The 17,976-nt window shown below is 40.7% G+C and overlaps 5 protein-coding genes across 6 annotated transcripts; 2 read left to right on the top strand and 3 right to left on the bottom strand.

Moving 5' to 3' along the window:
* Positions 1–85: 85 nt before the first annotated feature.
* LOC103830857 (GDSL esterase/lipase At1g71250) lies at positions 86–1,661 on the bottom strand. The gene is made up of 5 exons (XM_009106673.3): positions 1,379–1,661; positions 1,167–1,294; positions 845–1,087; positions 513–768; positions 86–431 (listed from the first exon to the last, which is right to left on the bottom strand). Exons 1-5 carry the CDS (start codon positions 1,623–1,625, stop codon positions 208–210), a joined length of 1,098 nt encoding a protein of 365 aa, XP_009104921.1. The 5' UTR covers positions 1,626–1,661; the 3' UTR covers positions 86–207.
* Positions 1,662–2,772: 1,111 nt separating this feature from the next.
* On the bottom strand, positions 2,773–6,782 carry LOC103830858 (protein OBERON 4). Its single transcript, XM_009106675.3, has 2 exons — positions 3,615–6,782; positions 2,773–3,523 (listed from the first exon to the last, which is right to left on the bottom strand). Exons 1-2 carry the CDS (start codon positions 6,463–6,465, stop codon positions 2,958–2,960), a joined length of 3,417 nt encoding a protein of 1,138 aa, XP_009104923.2. The 5' UTR covers positions 6,466–6,782; the 3' UTR covers positions 2,773–2,957.
* A 4,476-nt stretch (positions 6,783–11,258) lies between these two features.
* Positions 11,259–12,933, top strand: LOC103830861. Its single transcript, XM_009106676.3, has 7 exons — positions 11,259–11,507; positions 11,570–11,672; positions 11,740–11,860; positions 11,950–12,071; positions 12,166–12,287; positions 12,371–12,530; positions 12,600–12,933. Exons 1-7 carry the CDS (start codon positions 11,288–11,290, stop codon positions 12,712–12,714), a joined length of 963 nt encoding a protein of 320 aa, XP_009104924.2. The 5' UTR covers positions 11,259–11,287; the 3' UTR covers positions 12,715–12,933.
* A 287-nt stretch (positions 12,934–13,220) lies between these two features.
* On the top strand, positions 13,221–17,608 carry LOC103830864 (3-ketoacyl-CoA synthase 7-like). Of its 2 annotated transcripts, none has more exons than XM_033274632.1 (2): positions 13,221–14,804; positions 17,252–17,608. In XM_033274632.1, the coding sequence occupies exons 1-2, from the start codon at positions 13,454–13,456 to the stop codon at positions 17,257–17,259; spliced, it is 1,359 nt and encodes a 452-aa protein (XP_033130523.1). In that variant the 5' UTR covers positions 13,221–13,453; the 3' UTR covers positions 17,260–17,608. The 2 variants fall into 2 exon arrangements, with proteins under 2 accessions (XP_033130523.1, XP_009104926.2); XM_009106678.3 differs by lacking the exon at positions 17,252–17,608 and adding an exon at positions 14,902–14,974.
* Positions 14,849–17,056, bottom strand: LOC103830863 (protein DETOXIFICATION 14). Its single transcript, XM_009106677.3, has 7 exons — positions 16,685–17,056; positions 16,063–16,607; positions 15,889–15,975; positions 15,752–15,808; positions 15,420–15,658; positions 15,143–15,348; positions 14,849–15,058 (listed from the first exon to the last, which is right to left on the bottom strand). Exons 1-7 carry the CDS (start codon positions 17,039–17,041, stop codon positions 14,972–14,974), a joined length of 1,578 nt encoding a protein of 525 aa, XP_009104925.2. The 5' UTR covers positions 17,042–17,056; the 3' UTR covers positions 14,849–14,971.
* Positions 17,609–17,976: the final 368 nt, after the last annotated feature.

A 17,976-nucleotide genomic window follows, 5' to 3' on the forward strand; every position in this document is an offset into this window, starting at 1 on the left:
AGCAATGGATACTGAATTGTAGGATCCAACACACTCAGTTCGAGGAAGAACAAAGACTAAAATGGATAAACAGTAGCAGAAAACGTTTTGAAAGATAATGACATTTTCACATATATTAAGCGGTAAAAACATTTTTGTTTCAGCTTTATACACAAGGTCAAGTATCATAACATACAAACTTTAAAAACTGAAAACACACACAAAAAACTAGTGAAGGAGAGTCATCTGTTGGATATTGACAGGATATGCGTCGATAGGTGGTCCATAGAAAGCTCTTCTAGCCAGAACAGAGAGAGCAGTCTGAGTAGGATGAAACGCATCCCAAAACAGATACTGTGACCTGTTAGGACAAGGGTTCTGCATCGGCAAACATGTGATTTGTCCTTGGTTCCTCCCAACCCCACAACAAGCCCTGTCCACTACGCTGATTCCTGTACCATTCATATATAAACCTCGTTTGATCAAGCATGGAAGTAACTCATTTTAGCAGCCATGTAATCTAAAGACTATACCAAAAGCAGCTGGGTTGTTTAACATGTCACCAAAGGCGCCATATGTGTTTCCGTACACATAGATAGCTCCAGGTAACCTTTGGTTCAGCTGGTCAACAATTGATTTTATCCCTTGGTTAAACGTGCCTAGTATCTGGTTCACTGCGTCAACGCATCTCTCGGGTGGTCCAACGCTCCTGGCTCTTTGGTATGGTACGCAGCCTAGTGGTGCTACTCCAGTTATGTATATTTTCCTTAGACCTAGGCTGTATAGAGTCTGCACACATGGATTCAAAATGGTTATTAGAAGATTCATTCAAGGATAATAATACTATTATCAAATGTTATCATACAAGAAGTTGTCTAGCGTATTGACTGAGAAGTAAGTTGGCGAACTCAGGCGGTCTGTATCTGAGGCTGGAGGAGTAGAGACTAGGCATAAGGTAGTTGTTGATATAGTCATTGCTTCCAAAAACAAGTATCACAAGCGATCTTGCCAAGTAATCTGTGAAGTTTTGGGGACTCATCATTGTTCTTAACTGGCTCAGCGTCGTCCCTAGGTTAACCACTTGCCGGTTCATGGTAAATCTATCTCCCTGCACATTACATCCATCAGTATCACCACCCTCTTATCTTTAAACTAAAAGTGTATGACACAAAAAGCTTAGAGGTTACATAGTTTTGGCCTGATTCATCAAGGATGCCAGCAGCTGCAGATGCAAAGTTAACTCCACCGAGGATTCTATTGCCTGATGTGGTTGGATCCGCAAAGGGAGGAGGCGAGGAGATTCCTAACAACTGAGCTGTTTTTACAGAACAGTTTTTTCAGTTAAGACAAAACTGATTTCTGACCGAGACTTTTGTTAAAAAAGTGTATAAAGCCTTACCAAGCAGATCAATGAAGTTCATGCCGTTGCTAAACCTGCCAGTAGGACGGAGGTTCAAGTCTATACCATAAGGCAAGTAATTGGCTCTAGCTATGGTTGCTAGAAAGTTGTTGTTCCCAACATCGACCAGTGAGTCTCCGAGCACAAACATGGCAGGAACTCTAGCTTGTCCGGCCACCAACTCAGGCTGCTGTATTGCAACAGACGCCACCACTGCAACTATCATAAACGCATATCCTCTCATCATTTTTTTTTTCTCGTTTGTGTTTGTTTGAATTTAGAATGTGTTTATGGAAGGTTGTTATATAAAAGTTCGAAGGAAACACATGGAGCATGTGACACATAGGAGTTATCTTCCGGATTCTCTGTTTCAGTTTTTGTAACGGCTCTCTTTTCATTTCGGCTGCTTGCATGTAAACGAGTAAATAAGGTTGCATCATGTTTGAAAATTCATAAGATGAAGCTAGAATTGCATATGCAAGAGACAAGACCATGACGCCTTCTTCAGATAAAGATCAAGAAAATAATGAGCTTAAGATTATCTTAAAGAATGAAGGGCTTAACTGTTAAAGGGCTTAACTGGAAATTTAGTTATTCATGAGATACAGAGAGATTTTGATAAACTAACATCTATAGGGCTCTGTACTTATCATATACATTTACCAAACAAGAAAATCATTTTTAACTACATTTGATATTTGTACTTCCTAGGATTGCATTTCTTGAGCAACTCCTGTATCTAATACATGCAAGGGACAATCACTTGAACGGTTGCAATAGAGAGAAAAATCAGTGCTACTTCAGTAGTTACCTGACATGAGATTTCAAGTCGTGTAACCAAGTTATATAACAACACATGCTAGATACATGTCAAGACCACTATCAATGGCAAACAAATCACATGATTCTTTCCCCTATTCCTAAATCACTAGATAGCAGCGAGAAGAAAGTGTTGCAAAAGAAACACAACTGGCTGAAAATGAAAATACATTTTGACACCAAAAGAAGTATTCAGTGGGAATGTGGTGGACATTTCTACAGCAAAAGAATAGTTCAATGAAATGATAAATGCGCTAAGATAATAGAATCTAAAGGATATTCTGTTTCTCATCCTTTTTCAATAGCACAGTTGATGTGTTTCTGCAGAATGATAAGCTGCCTTGCCATACACTGTTCTTTTAAAGTATTCACACAAGAAATATGAGATGCAGCACCATGCTTTGTTATATATCCTCATGGAGAGCCTTAGCCTTCTGCTCCATCTCAAGTTCTCAACCTACAAAGAGGTTCTCACCTCAATGGAGGTGAACATACACAGAGATCTGGATTGCGTTTTAATAACTTACAACAGCTGGCTGTCTCGAAAGGCCAGTCATCACCTTTTGCATCAAATCTTCAATCTTATCCTCCTGACGGAGAACAAAAAAAATATACTGATACGAGTACGTACCTGTTTGTGTTAATCTTTTTCTACAATAAGAAACAGTGACCCTTAAAAACAGAATATACATTAAGCTGTGCCACTTTTGAGTGTAGATTACATAATATGCTTACTACTGCTACAAATAAACTATAAATATTACAGGGCCAGAGTACGCTTCGTCACTTCCATTTTGGTGAGAAGCCCTCTCATCTCTTCCTCCATTCTCATCTTCATCTCATAAAACTCTCTCTGCCCTCTCTCCATTGCCACCAACTCCTCCAGCTTCCTCCTCTTCCTCTCCTCTACCTCCTCCACACTCAGCTTCCCCATTCTCCTCTTGTACTCTTCCTCAATCTTCTCCTTCTTCGCTATCGCTATTCGTTTCAGCCCCTCTGCTTCTCTTCTTGCATCATCCGCTCGCCCTTGGAACATCGCCGCCTCTGCTTGCTTCATTCTCACTATGCTCTCTAGCTCTTCAAAACGAGGTTCCGTTTGAGTTTCCCTTTTCGAACCTGTCTCGACTCCAAATATTTCGCCTTGTCTCTCTATGTGGAATCCATCAACTACGCCTGCTGATCTTTTCGGCTGGTGATGCGGTTTCTCTGAACACACCGATCTCAGCCATGCCGTGTCCTGACTAGGGCTTCCCCTCTCGTGCCTTGGTTTTGGCTGCTCGTATCTCAACGGCGCACAAGCTTCGCCGGGTGTGGAGGAATCAAAGTCTGCCATTACCAAGCAAAGTGATGATGATCAGCAATGACAATTTTTATAAGTAATTTGAAAAAAAAAACAGATAAAGACAGTTAGGCACACCTGAAATGAAACCCAATATCTTATTGCATGCTTCAGGAAGGTCTATCAATTTACTTGTCAAACTTGCCAGCATCGCGTCAACCGCTTGTCTAAGCTGTTTCCCTCTAAAGTCTTTGCTTGATGAGAATATCTTACTGACATATTCCAGTTCCTTGCAAAACCTCTCAGATTTCCATTCCCTTGCAAAATTCAGAAACACTTCTTTGACAAAGCCAAACATCTCCGAGGGATGGTTACATGCGACGCAGTGGAACTGCATCTCGGTCGTTCCTCGAGCAGCAGAAGCACTGATCCCATTCCGGATGTAAGATTCTCGTATCCCACATTCCGTGTGACACCAGTGAAGACACACGTCACACCCAACCCAGCTACAGGTGTTGGATGCCATATCAAAGTTTGAGCACAAAAGACACATGCAAGCACTACAGAACCCATCCTTACTTGAACAAACCTTGCAATCACATTCATCCACAGGCACCAAAACCCTGCATGAAAGGTTTTTACATCTCATGTTCATGTAGATCTCAGCTAAGTGTGTAGAGGAGATACTCTCGTCCAACTCAAGGAAATCAGAACGTCCTGTTTTCAGAGAGACCAAGATCTCCAACTGAGCACGATGTGATTTTGTAAGCATTTCCAGTGTAATATCAGTCCTGTTCCGCAGAGCATCTTGAAAAACACCAAGCCGTGCATTCTTATCCTTGTTCATCATCATCTGCCGGATGTATTCCTTCAAGCTAGCTATGTATCGCGTGGTCATCTCATGAAACCTCTTGGTCATCACATGCATCGAATCGGAGAGAATGTATCTCATTACAATCTCAAAAGATTCATCCCCACCAGCGTTAGTGCCACTTATCCCGGAGATGCTGCCACCAAAAAAGTCCATGGCTTTTTTCTTCTCAGCATGGTGCTTAGAACCGTTTTCGAGAGAGCCAGCTGATCTAAGATCAACACTTTTCTGGAAACTCAACTGTTTCTCAAGCCTATCTACTGCCTTAGAGCTCCCATCGGTCAATCTAAGATGCTCTTCATCAGCTTGACCCGGAATTAAAAGTCCTTTCATTGACTGAGGAGGAGCTGAACCATTTCCATTTTCCATCAGTTTCTGATAGACTGTATTCTCGTTGTACCTTGGATCATTATGAGACAGTGCCTGCCAATCTATACCTTGAAATATAGGTCGGCTATGAACTGACTGCTCATTATCTCCAATATTGTGATTCAACGAACAGCTTGGGTTGTGATTAAACGAACGTGAACCTGAAAAGGACATAGACATGGTGAAGCCCTCGGAATCAGTACGAAACGTGTCTGTCATAGAACGAACACTTCCAGAACGGACTGGTGAACCCAAAGGCTGATTAGTATCCTGACCACCAATCGGCAACAACACATCTGGTAGACTAAGTGAAAGATCCAGTGGCTCCAACAACTTCTCATCCTTCGGCTTACCGACACCTGACTGCTCAGTTTTTCTGACCGGAGACCTAGAAAACAGTTCAAACCCTCTGGTACTTGGTCCACCGAAGTTGTCATCTTCATCTCTATCCCTTTCAGTAAGATCCTCAGGCTTTCTTTCAGAAAAGACAGCATTTTCATGTAAATCATCGAACGGTACATCCAAATTTTTGCCTTTATCCTCGCTTTTGTGGACGGAGCTATCTGATACAAACGGTGTATTCCCTAGAGCATTTTCCTCAACACGTTTTGGGGATTCAACTTCTGCTGCGTTGGCGTTACCATCACTACCATTCACTCGATTAAGCTCCTCTGCCTGAGACTGTTCAGGAACAACAGCAGGATAAAGACTTTCTTCCAACTTCACTTCATGCTCCTCCTGGTATTCCTCTTCTTTATCATCGACCACATCTGTAACCTCATTGACAACAGCAGTGTTTCTGTCATCGCTAACCTCATGTTCACTAGCCAAAGCTGTAGAACTATCATTCACATTGTTTTGAGAAGTATGCATGCTCTCTGTCGCATGCTCAGCTACATTTTCCTCTTTCTCAACACTCTCAGCTGTTTTCATTTCCCTATCATTATCATCAAAGTCAGCGTTTTTCTTCATCTCCCGGAAGCTACTATCAATCCTTTCATTGTTCTGATCACCAGACACGGTCTCTGGTTGAGACTGTGGCTCAGGCTCAGGCTCCAGCTCTCCTTCCTCCATCTCGCTACCACTCTTACCCCCATACACCTCCTCGCTTTTCTTGCCAACACTCTTAGACTGCTCACTCCCAGAGTCTTTAGACCAAGTCGGAGAAGCTAAAGACTTAGATCTAGACCTCGAATTCCTCGAATCGACCTTCACTCTCACCTGCTCGTTACTCTCGTCTCTCGACCAAGAAGGAGACTTAACACTCCTCTCCCTCTCTCTTTCCCTCTCACCATCCCAATGACCTCTCCTATCTCTCCCAAAATCATTCCCAGGACCACCAAACCTCCTCCACGAAGACGACACGCTAGCCTCCCTGTTAGGCCTCTCTCTCTCCGAGCGAAACCCCTTCGGAAACGCCCTCCTCGAAGAAGCGCTCTCAGATCGATGGAGAAGCCTGTCGTCTCTTCCGAATCGCGCATCCGGATCCTTAATCCTTCGATTGCTACTACCACCGTCGAAGTCGAGATTGGATCGCCTCCGGGATAACGACCTCGAGAATCCAGCGGCGGGATCGTCGCTGCGGTCGCGGTCGTATCGAGAAGGGGATAACGGCCCCCTGCGACCCCAGCGGTGGGAGGAGGCGGAGAGAGGTCGGTCCGAGGAGGAGTTGAACGGAGGATCTCCTTCCACGTTTGTGTGATTATCGTTGTAGGAGTCGAGATCGCTGCTGGATCTTAGTCGCTTCATCGTTTTTTTTTTTTTTTGAAAGAGAGATTAGGGTTAGGGAGACGTATCGGAAATAGAGACGTAGAAGAAGAGACGTATCCTCCAGTCAACGATTCTCAGCGACACATCTTTTTGATCTCCGGTTTGGAACAGTAATAGCATCCCCCCACGTTCTTCCACCACTCGATTCTTTTAGCGCGTGTGATTACAGGATGGTTTCATCTAAAACGATTATTGTATGAGATTGCTGCGTGATGGCACGCGATATTTTGTGCGAGTAGGATGTAAAAGTGAATGGGGTTGTTAACCGGTCCGAGGCGATTTACTTTTGATTTATATTACAATATATCAATCAGTGGATCTTGACTAGGGGTGTCAACCCATTTGACTAGTTTCTTTTCTTTTCCTTTTTTCAAAAATTATGTCCTACTATCACCTAATCCCAAATAAAATTGTGATCAAATGGATCGTCCGCGGATCCAAATAATAAATGGGCTTATTTGCTAAATAGCAAAAAAAAAAGGAAATTAGATTTTGAGAGAGAGAGTAGAGAGACATCTAATACTATAAAGTAGAGCTACTCTCTTTTTTGGTGTTGCCACGTCACTAAATAGTTTCACCAGAGCCCGACATCTGTCCTCTCTTTTAAAACTTCGCGTTTCATTAATATGACATATTGTGGGCTTTTCGTTTTTATGTACAGTAGAGGCCCATATCTTCTTCTTGAACTGGACGCTGATTCTAAGGTTTGGCATCATCGTCCGTCTCAGACACCGAACTCGCGTCTCTGCAAAAACACAGTCTCTTTCTCAACTCTTTACCTCCCAAATCTGTTCATATCCATCTATTTGTTTGGCTTCATCCAACGTATTCTTCTTTAAGTTGACAATAAATTTTTTTTTCATTAAAACGAGTAACAATATCTGACTCTTCGTCTCCTTTCACAGACAATCAAACCGTAACATCGCCTCAAATTCTATAAATTGGAGATGGTCGAGAGTAGGATGAATCTTCATAGACCCTCTCAGTTAATCTTTTATCTTAAACATAGAAACCTGCCTCGAATTTGTCTTTGTCTGATGCTGTTGTTGTTGTTGTCGAAGCACCCATCCGCCACTCAATATTTGACGTTCTCCGACTAGATAGATCTTCCCAATTCATTGTTTCTAGGCTAAGAAGAACGGTGATGGGAATCACTTTACTTCTCATTGATTAGAAGGTATTATCTGTCATCTTACGCTAAGAAGCATCATATATTCAATCTCTATTTCATTTTTTGGAAAGCCCTATTATTTAACCCTTATAAGTTATAACTTTTATGTAGGATTCGGTGATCAAAGGAATCAGTATTCTTAACATCTGCTTCAGCTTAGGAGGTGCAGTTGGAAATATTTCCCCTGTATCGAGTCAGGGATCAAAAAGAAAGAACTTGTCTCGAATTGGAGATCTCAACAAAATCATCTCCAACTCTAACGAGCAGGTTACATTTAGGCTTCCTACATAGTTTAAAATTTGTTTGTCTTCGAAGTAGAATTATTAAATCTATTGTCTCGGTGAAGACACATGAAGCTGATTTTATTTGAAAGGCTCAGCTGAAACCGCAGCCGCTATGGCTGCAGCTTCTATGGTTTTCAGGGAAGTTGATTCTGAGTACCCGATTTTGCTGCTGGCAACAGCTAAGAGTGTGATGCAGTTTACCATTCAGTACAGAGGAAATTGCAGTGATTCTCCTTCTTCATCTCTCTGTCCTTTATACTGCTCCTACTCTGGTTACAAGGTCTAAACTCACATGTCTCATCTCTTTCCCAAAGACAAATCATTGCAACTAAAACACTTTTCGTGCTACATCGGTTCCTCATTTGAATTTATGACGACAGGACGAGCTTATGTGGGGTGCGGCATGGCTGCTGAAAGCAACCAATGATCTGTATTACAAAAACTTCATAGAATCTCTAGGAGATGGAGATCAGTCTGACATCTTCAACTGGGACAACAAATATGATGGCGCCTATGTACTTCTTTCACAGGTGTGTTTAGTTTTGATTTTGACTAACTGTGGAAGTTTCGTTCTCTCACAGGCCCAAAGTCAACTATTTAAAAATCTTTATCAAAAGTGGTTTGAACCCGAGGCACTTTGGTTGCTAAAATAAGTTTATTGAATATAGCATCTCCCTATTTGACTCACCAATTAATTACAAAAAAAATTCACGTTTTGGCAACGAGCATTACTTAACAAAGACATCAACTTTGAACTATGCAAGATCCTCCCAGACGTAAGATCCTCCCAGACGCTCCCTCTAAGTCTACCCATTACACTCAAGGTGAACATATGATCATGAATACAAATCGTTATAACTTTCGAATACGTGTTTTATTAAAAATTACAACAGGAGGCTTGATGTACAAGTTACCTCATAGCAACCCACAATATAACCGCCATAACATTCTTGCTCACAACCTACGCCAAGTACATGAAAGCCACACAACACACATTCGACTGCGGAAACTCGGCAACCATCGTCCCCAACGCCTTGATAAGCGTATCGAAGAAACAAGTGGATTACATACTCGGCGCTAACCCAATAAAGATGTCGTAAATGGTTGGGTTCAGACCGTGTTTCAACACCAGTGAAACTCCATTAGTTGAAGGGAAAGTTGGCCAAGCATCCGCTACCACTTCTTCCAGCAACACGGCTGCAGCTGGTGGCAAAGAAGGTGGAAGCAAACGCCCCTGTGAGTGAGGTTTTAAGCAGTGAAGCCGGTCAACCCAAACATACTTTCATCATTTTACAGTTTTCTAAATTGTTATGATTTACCTATTTTGGACCTTGCAATGCTTTCCCTATTTTCATGTTTTGTTTTTTTTTTCAACCAATTACGGCATTACCTCCCATGAGGAGAATAGTTTCAAAGATTTAATATAAAATAGTCAGGGTTGACTTAATCTTTCTATTCAGGTTAAAAATATGCATAACTGCATGTTTACATAGTAAAATATATAGCTCACGTATATTTTTCATTAACATTCGCTCTTTACACGTAAAGTGTTGATTGAAAGTATATTTTCAATGAAACTATATATTACCCACTTTACGATTTTTAAAATTTATCTAAAGCTACAGATCATATACATCCAATTAATCACTCTAAACATACACTTTTACCATTTTCCACAAAATAAGAAAACAAACCTAAGTTGAGAGTCTTGGGACATACAATTACAGAACCTCGATTTGAAGTGGCGAGACATAGAAACCTATACTTAAGTAATTCACCCAAAAAACAATCTACTCTAACTATCGATATTAGATTCCTAATATTATAATTGGAGAAATGTCTATATAAATTAACATAAATGTCTCTCTTCTCTCTCGACAAGATTAAAACAATAAGAATTCAGAACTATCTCCTCTGCAAAATACACTTATAATCCTTTTTCATCTAAAACTTTTTAAAAACAACAATCATTATCATACACATCTTTTGCAAATGCAAACTAAAAACATAACACACAAAGAATAATAATCTAAATCACAAGTAAAATATATCCCGCCCGTAGGGCGGGCCGACCCTAGTAAGAAGAGAAAGTAGAAGAGAGGGAGTGTTTTTAGTTAGTTAATGAATTTTGTTTTTTTTTTGTATCTACTCGGTGCAATTACCCATAATAAATTAGATATATTAAATAGATTGTCCATGCCTAAAAATTATCTGTATACATAAACATTTTCTGTGTATATTACTCTTATGCATAAGGTTGATCTACTTCACACAATGTTGAACCTATCTAGTTTAGAACATTTTGTGAACAAAGAAAAAAAAATCTAGTTTAGAACATTGCAAAAAAAGCAAACTATAGTTTCAACAAAAAAAAATGCAAACTATAGTTGATTCTTCACTCTCCCATGATAGTTTTGCTGAGAGGTGTCTTTGAAACTGGTACTTCAAAAAAACTAGAAACCTTACCTAGCAATAACCAAGGTTGACGTTTTCTTCTCCTCTTTTGAAACTAGAGGAACCTGCATTTACAGTTCTGCCTTAGATTCCAGGTCTTGTTCTGAATCTTCAGACGTGGCTTAATGGAGAAGGGTTAGGATTTTCTGTCGCAGCAGCAGCTAGAGGCTCCTTGAGTTCCATATCTTCACCCAAGATTTTTGCTGTGAATTTCCGTGCCTCGAGATCAAGATCGGGCCATTCAGTTACTATTCTTCTAGCACCCTGCAGAAGAACACACGACATTTAACAAACGCTAGCTTAATCATTCTAGTCGATATGGAGCATCTAGATTAATGCAAGCCATCAGTTACCTGAAGCTTTGGATTTTGGATTGTTCTGGCCTTGGATTTTGTGGGGTTTCCACACCAGGATTCACACCTCAACCACTCTTGGGGAAGTGAAAATATAGGAACAGTATGCTGAGCGTAATTAGGGAGATCCTGAAACAAGATAATGCCATGCCTATCAACAAGTTTGAACATAGAAGTCAAGAAGATAACCCCAAACCAGCAGTAGAATGTTATAAAGATTCAAGACACAAATATACTGACTGTGGCCATTTCGAAACTGTGTTAGGATAAGATCCACATGCTAAGGCTTTCATCAAATAAAGGAAAACGCTGGTGCGACCATCAAAGAAAGGTTATAGTGCCTGCCTAACAACTAGACCAGAAAATTTAGATAAACCATATTGACCAATTTGCCTGATATTGGACAAACTGTTTGGATCCTTGCTAAGCGTCTCATAGAATAGAATACTCGTAGATTATCTAAGGATCCATTAGTAATTTACCATTTTACGCTTTATTGTAATTCTGAGCAATCGCAGTTTACCTCAAAACGCATTTTTATGATAACGACGACCCCAAAAGAAAAGTCAGTGAACCAAAAAAAAGGAAGAGTCAAACGCTCTGAATCTCTCATCATCAGAAGAAGGAAGACGATGAAGAAGAGGACGATATACTCATGGGGAGCAGCGACTGTAATCTTCCTCGTTCTGATGATCGTCACTCCCACCATCCCTCAATCTCAGGCCTATCACGATTTCGCCGATCAACGAACCTTCTTCGGTAACTTCTCCTCTTTCTCCCATCATCTTCTAGGGTTTTATCTTACGATCCGTCAATCTCAGGGATCCCGAATGCTCTCAACGTCATCTCCAACTTCCCTTTCCTCGTCATCGGCCTCATCGGTCTCGTCCTCTGCTTTTACCCAGATGATTACTTCAGATTCAGGCGAGTAAACAGATTAGTGAACAAACAGATTTAAAAAAAAAATGAATCTTTCTGTGTATGGAAACAGTTTGCGAGGTGAGAAGTTGGGATGGACTTGCTTTTTCGTTGGTGTGGCTGCTGTTGCTTTCGGATCTTCTTACTACCATCTCCACCCTGATGATGCTCGCCTCGTCTGGGATCGCCTTCCTGTATGATGGCTCTTTCCTCTTCTATGTGTCTCTTTATCGCTCTCTCTCTCTCTCTCTCTCACTGGTGTTTGCTTTGGTTTTTGGAGTAGATGACTATTGCATTCACGTCCATCATGGCTATATTTGTGATCGAGAGGATTGATGAGCACAAGGGCACTTACTCCATCGTCCCTTTGCTTCTCGTTGGCCTTGTTAGCATTCTCTATTGGAGGCAAGTCCTTAACTTTTGAGTGCTTTTCCAGTGATACAGTTCAAAAGCAACAGTCTTTAGATTGGTTACTAACTTGTGAGGCTGTAATTTGCAGGTTTTTCGATGATCTTCGTCCATATGCTTTAGTCCAGTTTGTTCCCTGCATTGTCATTCCACTTATGGCTATTCTCTTGCCTCCAATGTACACACATTCCACGTATTGGCTGTGGGCTGCAGGTTTGTGCTCTCTCAGTGTTGTTGAGGCTGATATCTTCTTCAGTTTGAAAGCTGTTCTTATTATAGATTCGATTGGGTTTCAGGATTCTATCTCTTAGCCAAGGTGGAAGAGGCTGCAGATAAGCCGATATATAGCTGGACGCATCATATTCTTAGTGGTCATTCTATAAAACATGTGTGCGCTGCTATGGTCCCCGTCTTCCTTACCCTCATGCTCGCTAAAAGAAGCGTTCAAACCGAGAGGTATACATATGAAATGACCAGACCTGTATTTTGGACGTCATGCTTTAACCCCTTTTTTGCTGAACGCAGGATTAGCTTGTATAAGACATGGAAGATATCATGGACGAGGAGTAGAGGGAAAGGAACAGAGGAAGAGAGCTTCGAGTGTACCTACACCAACGTAGCAGTCGAAGAGGCTCGGTAGGTTATGTTGGTGGTTAATGTAAGATCCATCTGTTTGTGTTTAAGATCATTGCCAAATGGAACTAGTTATAGCCGAGTATAGGAGGGGGGTGAAGGTTGATAATTCAGTTTGAAACTCATAAGCTTTGTAATTCAGTTTTATAGTGCTAACAACACTTTGATGTTATTATGATACCAAACTTCAACTAAAATTGGAATGCAAGTTTGCCTAATGAAATCATCAACACTTACAGAAGTGTCAAGTAGTGTTTATTATCAGGAGGAAGTACCGGTAAGTCTCCCAATAAACACCTTGAATACCCCTAACTTCCAATCTCCATTCCAGTGAACAACTGTTGCTCAGAGCAGTCCATGGCATCGCCTCTCCTCTCCTCAAGATTCTCACTTCTTAAGAGTCAAGTCTTATGCACTGCTTTGAGAAGGAGAAACGTTGAAAGTAAGAAACAATCTCCCCAGTTTTCTATAATTTAATATGAAACACCCAGTGCCTTTGGTGAGAGAGAAAGAGACAGTGATTGAGCTTAGCAACAGAGACAGTCTTCTCAACAGACACGTAATGTTCATTTCCCGTAATGTTTGGTCACGAGAACTCAGTTTCATCCTTGTTTTAGTCCCTCTTCACATGCTTACCCTGTGATGCAACAAGCTTAGGTGCCTTGTTCCTATAATCCACATTTGTCACAAAAACAAGTTTTTGTTTTCACCATTCTCTCTTTCCCAGTTTAGACCAACCTGGCGACATGGGACTGAGTTTTCGTTTCATCGATCAAGTTCTCCTTATCTCCCAGACCTTTATGAGCTTTCCCCACCTCATGATAATATCAGCCTGCCTCCTCATAGCAGTCTTTTCTTACTATTCCTTCAAACCAACACATATATACCTCATTGACTTCTCATGTTACCAACCTCCAGACTTCTTACGATCTCCAATCGCCAATTTCATTGAGCATCTTAACCTATCCGGTATCTTTGATAGAGAATGTCTTGATCTCCAGCAGAAGATTCTAGAGCGTTCAGGGATCGGAGATGATGCGTGCGTCCCCGTAACAGTTCATGAGATTCCACCACACTCTTCTCTTTCAGCAGCTAGAGAAGAAACTCATGACATCCTCTTCACTGTTGTCCAAGACCTTTTCTCAAAGCACAAGATAGATCCAAAGAGTATTGACATCCTCGTCTCTAACTGCAGCCTCTTCTGTCCTTCTCCATCAATAACCTCCATCATCATAAACAAGTTTGGCATGAGGAGCAACGTAAAGAGCTTCAGCTTGAGTGGAATGGGCTGCAGCGCGGGACTTCTATCAATAAACCTGGTCAAAGACCTTATGAAGATTCATGGTGGCTCTTTGGCTTTAGTGTTGAGCATGGAAGCTGTGAGTCCAAATGGTTACAAAGGGAAGTGCAAGTCAATGCTCATCGCTAACACAATCTTCAGAATGGGTGGAGCAGCGATTCTTCTCTCCAACAGAGAGCAAGACAAGGACAAGGCCAAGTATAAACTCCAGCATCTTGTCAGAACTCATCTCGGATCAGACGATGAATCCTATGAGAGTGTGATGCAGGAGGTTGATGAGGAAGGACTAGTGGGAGTAGCTTTGTCTAAGCAGCTTGTGAAGGTAGCATCAAAGGCATTGAAGATCAACGTGGTGGAGCTAGGCCCTAGGGTGTTACCTTACTCGGAGCAGCTCAAGTACATAATCTCATTCATCAAAAGAAAATGGGGAAAGCAGAATGAGATGTACACACCAAACTTCAAGAAAGCTTTTGAGCATTTCTGTATACATGCTGGAGGAAGAGCGATAATAGAGGGTGTAGAGAAGCATCTGAAGCTTGAGAAAGAAGATGGAGAAGCGTCAAGGACGACACTGTATCGGTATGGGAACACATCTTCGTCTTCTTTGTGGTATGAGATGCAATACTTGGAAGCAAAAGGTAGAATGAAGAAGGGAGATAGAGTGTGGCAGATTGGGTTTGGAAGTGGGTTTAAGGCTAATAGTGCTGTTTGGAAATGCATTACAAAGATTGATTCAAGAGAGAAGAATGCATGGTCTGATAGAATCCATTTGTATCCTGTTTGTGGAGATGTATCAGGTTAGAACTACTCTCTTGTTTTAGTCAACTTTACACAAATGTCATTTGATTAATGATCATTAACCTCTTATTTTATCATTTGTCACAAAAAAAGAAGATGCCAAGACTCATTGTGCACATTCAAACCTAATAACAACACAACATTAAATGATTCAGTCTTTTTGATATTAGCTGATCAGCTCTACACGTTCTTCTTCATTATCTTTCTCCTCTTCAAACTCCTCACCCATCACTCTCTCTCTCGCCTTTTTGGCCTGTTCATATGATTCATTGGATGTTAACATAGACAATCACTTTCACTAATGAAAACAAGATATGAAGAAGGACATGACATTCACCTGTTGTTTCCAGTTGGTGAGGCTGACTATAAGACCGAGCAGAACGGCTTGTACAAATGACCCAACTGTAATACCAATCCAGAGTCCTCTTCCTCTCATGTCAAACTTAAAAGCTAATATAATAGCAGTTGGTATTCCAAAGAGATAGTACGCAGCTAGGTTTACATATGCTCCAATATCTTGCCTCCCTGATCCTCTAGCTACACCTGTTTCAATCCATATATATATTAGTCTCTTAATCAGTGAATTTAGCATTGTTGAAGGATCAGAATCTAACCTGAAAGAACTGCGTGTAGGGCGTCGAATATGACTGATAAAGAAACCAGAGGAGCTATTGATCTTACGTAATCCACAACTTCGGTTTCAGAGCTGAAGAGGTAACCAAATACGTTTCTTGCGGCAAACACTGTTGCACCCACCAGTACTGATTCTACTCCTGTCATAACCATCACCGTGTACACCGCCATTCGAGCTTTTTTCGGGTTTCCAGCTCCTAACTCATTTGCAACTCTTGTACTACAACCAACCAAGAAACAAAGAGAGTGAGACTTCGGCTTTTAGATATCTTTCTTTTTTGCGAACATCGACGAGTATATAAGGAGAAAGAACCTTGCTGCTGCGCCTAGACTCTCTGGTATTTGGTATAAGGTGAAGATTGTTGATAGACTGTTCAACAAGGAAGCAAGCAAGTGAGATTATATAAATGACATTTCATTCCAAGTCTGTTAGAAGATAAGGGAACATACCACACTGAGAGAACAGAGGCTTCTAGCTTCGGGTTCGGTAAGATCCCAGAGAGCATGACAAGAAACTCAAATGACCACCACTCAAGGCTGATTCAACAACCAAGAAGCAAATGTAACTAAACTACTTGTTTAACCAAAACCAAAAGGAGGCAAATGGAATGTTCATAATCATACCAAATCATGGATGCAGATGGGACACCAAACTGGAAAAACTCTCTCATCCCATCAAACACACTCATGGAGATCTTCCCACGGCTCTTACCACAAGTGGAAGAAAACGCCATGTACAATCCAAGCACAACCACGTTCAACCAATAAGAAACACTAATAGCAATAGCTGCACCGATGCTTCCAAGCCCGAACTTGAAAACCAAACTCCAGCAGAGAACAACATGGCAACACACAGCAGAGACAGAGCTTATCATCAAAGGCAGAATCAAACTCTGCGCTTGGAAAAACTTAACAAGCGGCTGCATTGTCGCGTAGCCAAAGAGAGCTGGTATGAGCCAAGTCGCAAACTTCCCTGCCTCTTGAGCAACCTGAGGATCTTGTCCAATGAAAGAGAGTATCTCACCCATGTAACTCCACAGAACAGACAAAGGGATAGAGACAACGAACAAAGCTAACATCCCTGTGTAAGTATGCTCTCCAAGCTTCTCGAATTGCTTAGCTCCATAGGCTTGACCACACAGAGTCTCCAACGCACTAGCCAATCCAAACTGTGAAAGAAAGATCATCGTTTAATGAAAGACAAAGAACCTTCAAGAACGGAGGATAAAGAGAAAAGAGAACATACGACGAGGCTGAAGCCAGTGACGCTGCAGAAAGAAACGGCGATGGCTGTGCTTGAGAGGTAAAGCTCACCGAGATGACCAACCATCATTATCGATATGACTTGGAGAAAGTACATGGACGAGTTCACCGCAACCATTGGACCTGCGATGTAGCTGAGCCTGCCCATCTCCCGGAGTAACACATCTTTCGTGTCGACTTCTTCTTCTTCTCCGCGGACGAGCAGACCCTTCTCCGCAGAATCCATTTCTTGTTTCTCCGGAGATTTCGAGATTAATTTGTTGGAACCTTTTAATAAAAATCTTCCTACTTTTATAGTGTAATGTATTTTTTTTTTTGGGAATCGTCGTCTCCAATGCATTGTCAGAAATATAATTTAATAATGTGCATGTTTGTCATGTGAAGTGTGAACCAATCATGTATAAGAAGATTTGTTTGTTACTTTCACTTTCATAATCATGGACTAAATCAAAAGGAAGATTTTGTTTTGTATTTTAAACTTAAGATGTGTTTCATCACCTTTTGTTTTTGTTAAGTTGTGTTTCATCACTCCTTATCTTGTATTCTTCAGATATGTAGAGAGCTGTTTGGTCTCTTAAGTGTGCATCATTTTAAGGGGTTGTTTTTTGGGGAACTTAAGCGGCGTGCATTGCCGTATACTTCTCCTGAAAACAAGGCGTTGACTACGGCCGCCTGAAGTCTTCGCAGGTTAGTAGAAAAATATGATTAAAATAATCACTAATGACAGCTTTTCTGTATTTCTTATCTAATCACGAGGTATGAACGTGTATAGTTTAGGGAAGCTATCAATCAGTCCGGCTATCAATACATAAATTTAATGTATGGGAGTTTATGGTGCCGATGTGGTACACAACTTATTATTTTGTTTTACACGACTTATTATTTTGTTTTACAAAAAAAAAAAAAATCTGGTTCAATCGAGCATTACCATTTTTCTATATTCTATTAAGTGTATAAATATTTTCCAAATTTTGAAGTGTATACAATTGTCCAAAATTATGTGGATTTGCTTCCTAACTATCTAGTTAATATTTTGTTATTATTAAATAAAAGCTGCAGAATTACAATTACGTAATATTATATACATATGGAGTATATGATAATTAATTATGATTATAAATAATACATACTCCCTCTGTTTTTTTATATATGAAGCTTTAGGATTGTGCACATAGATTAAGAAACATTTAATTTCTAAACAAAAACATCATTAATTGTTTACTTAACCACAATTTAACCAATAATAAAATAGAAACTATAATATCATTGGTCATC

Source organism: Brassica rapa, chromosome A07 (assembly GCF_000309985.2).
Source record: "Brassica rapa cultivar Chiifu-401-42 chromosome A07, CAAS_Brap_v3.01, whole genome shotgun sequence".
Classification (NCBI taxonomy): Eukaryota; Viridiplantae; Streptophyta; class Magnoliopsida; order Brassicales; family Brassicaceae; genus Brassica; species Brassica rapa.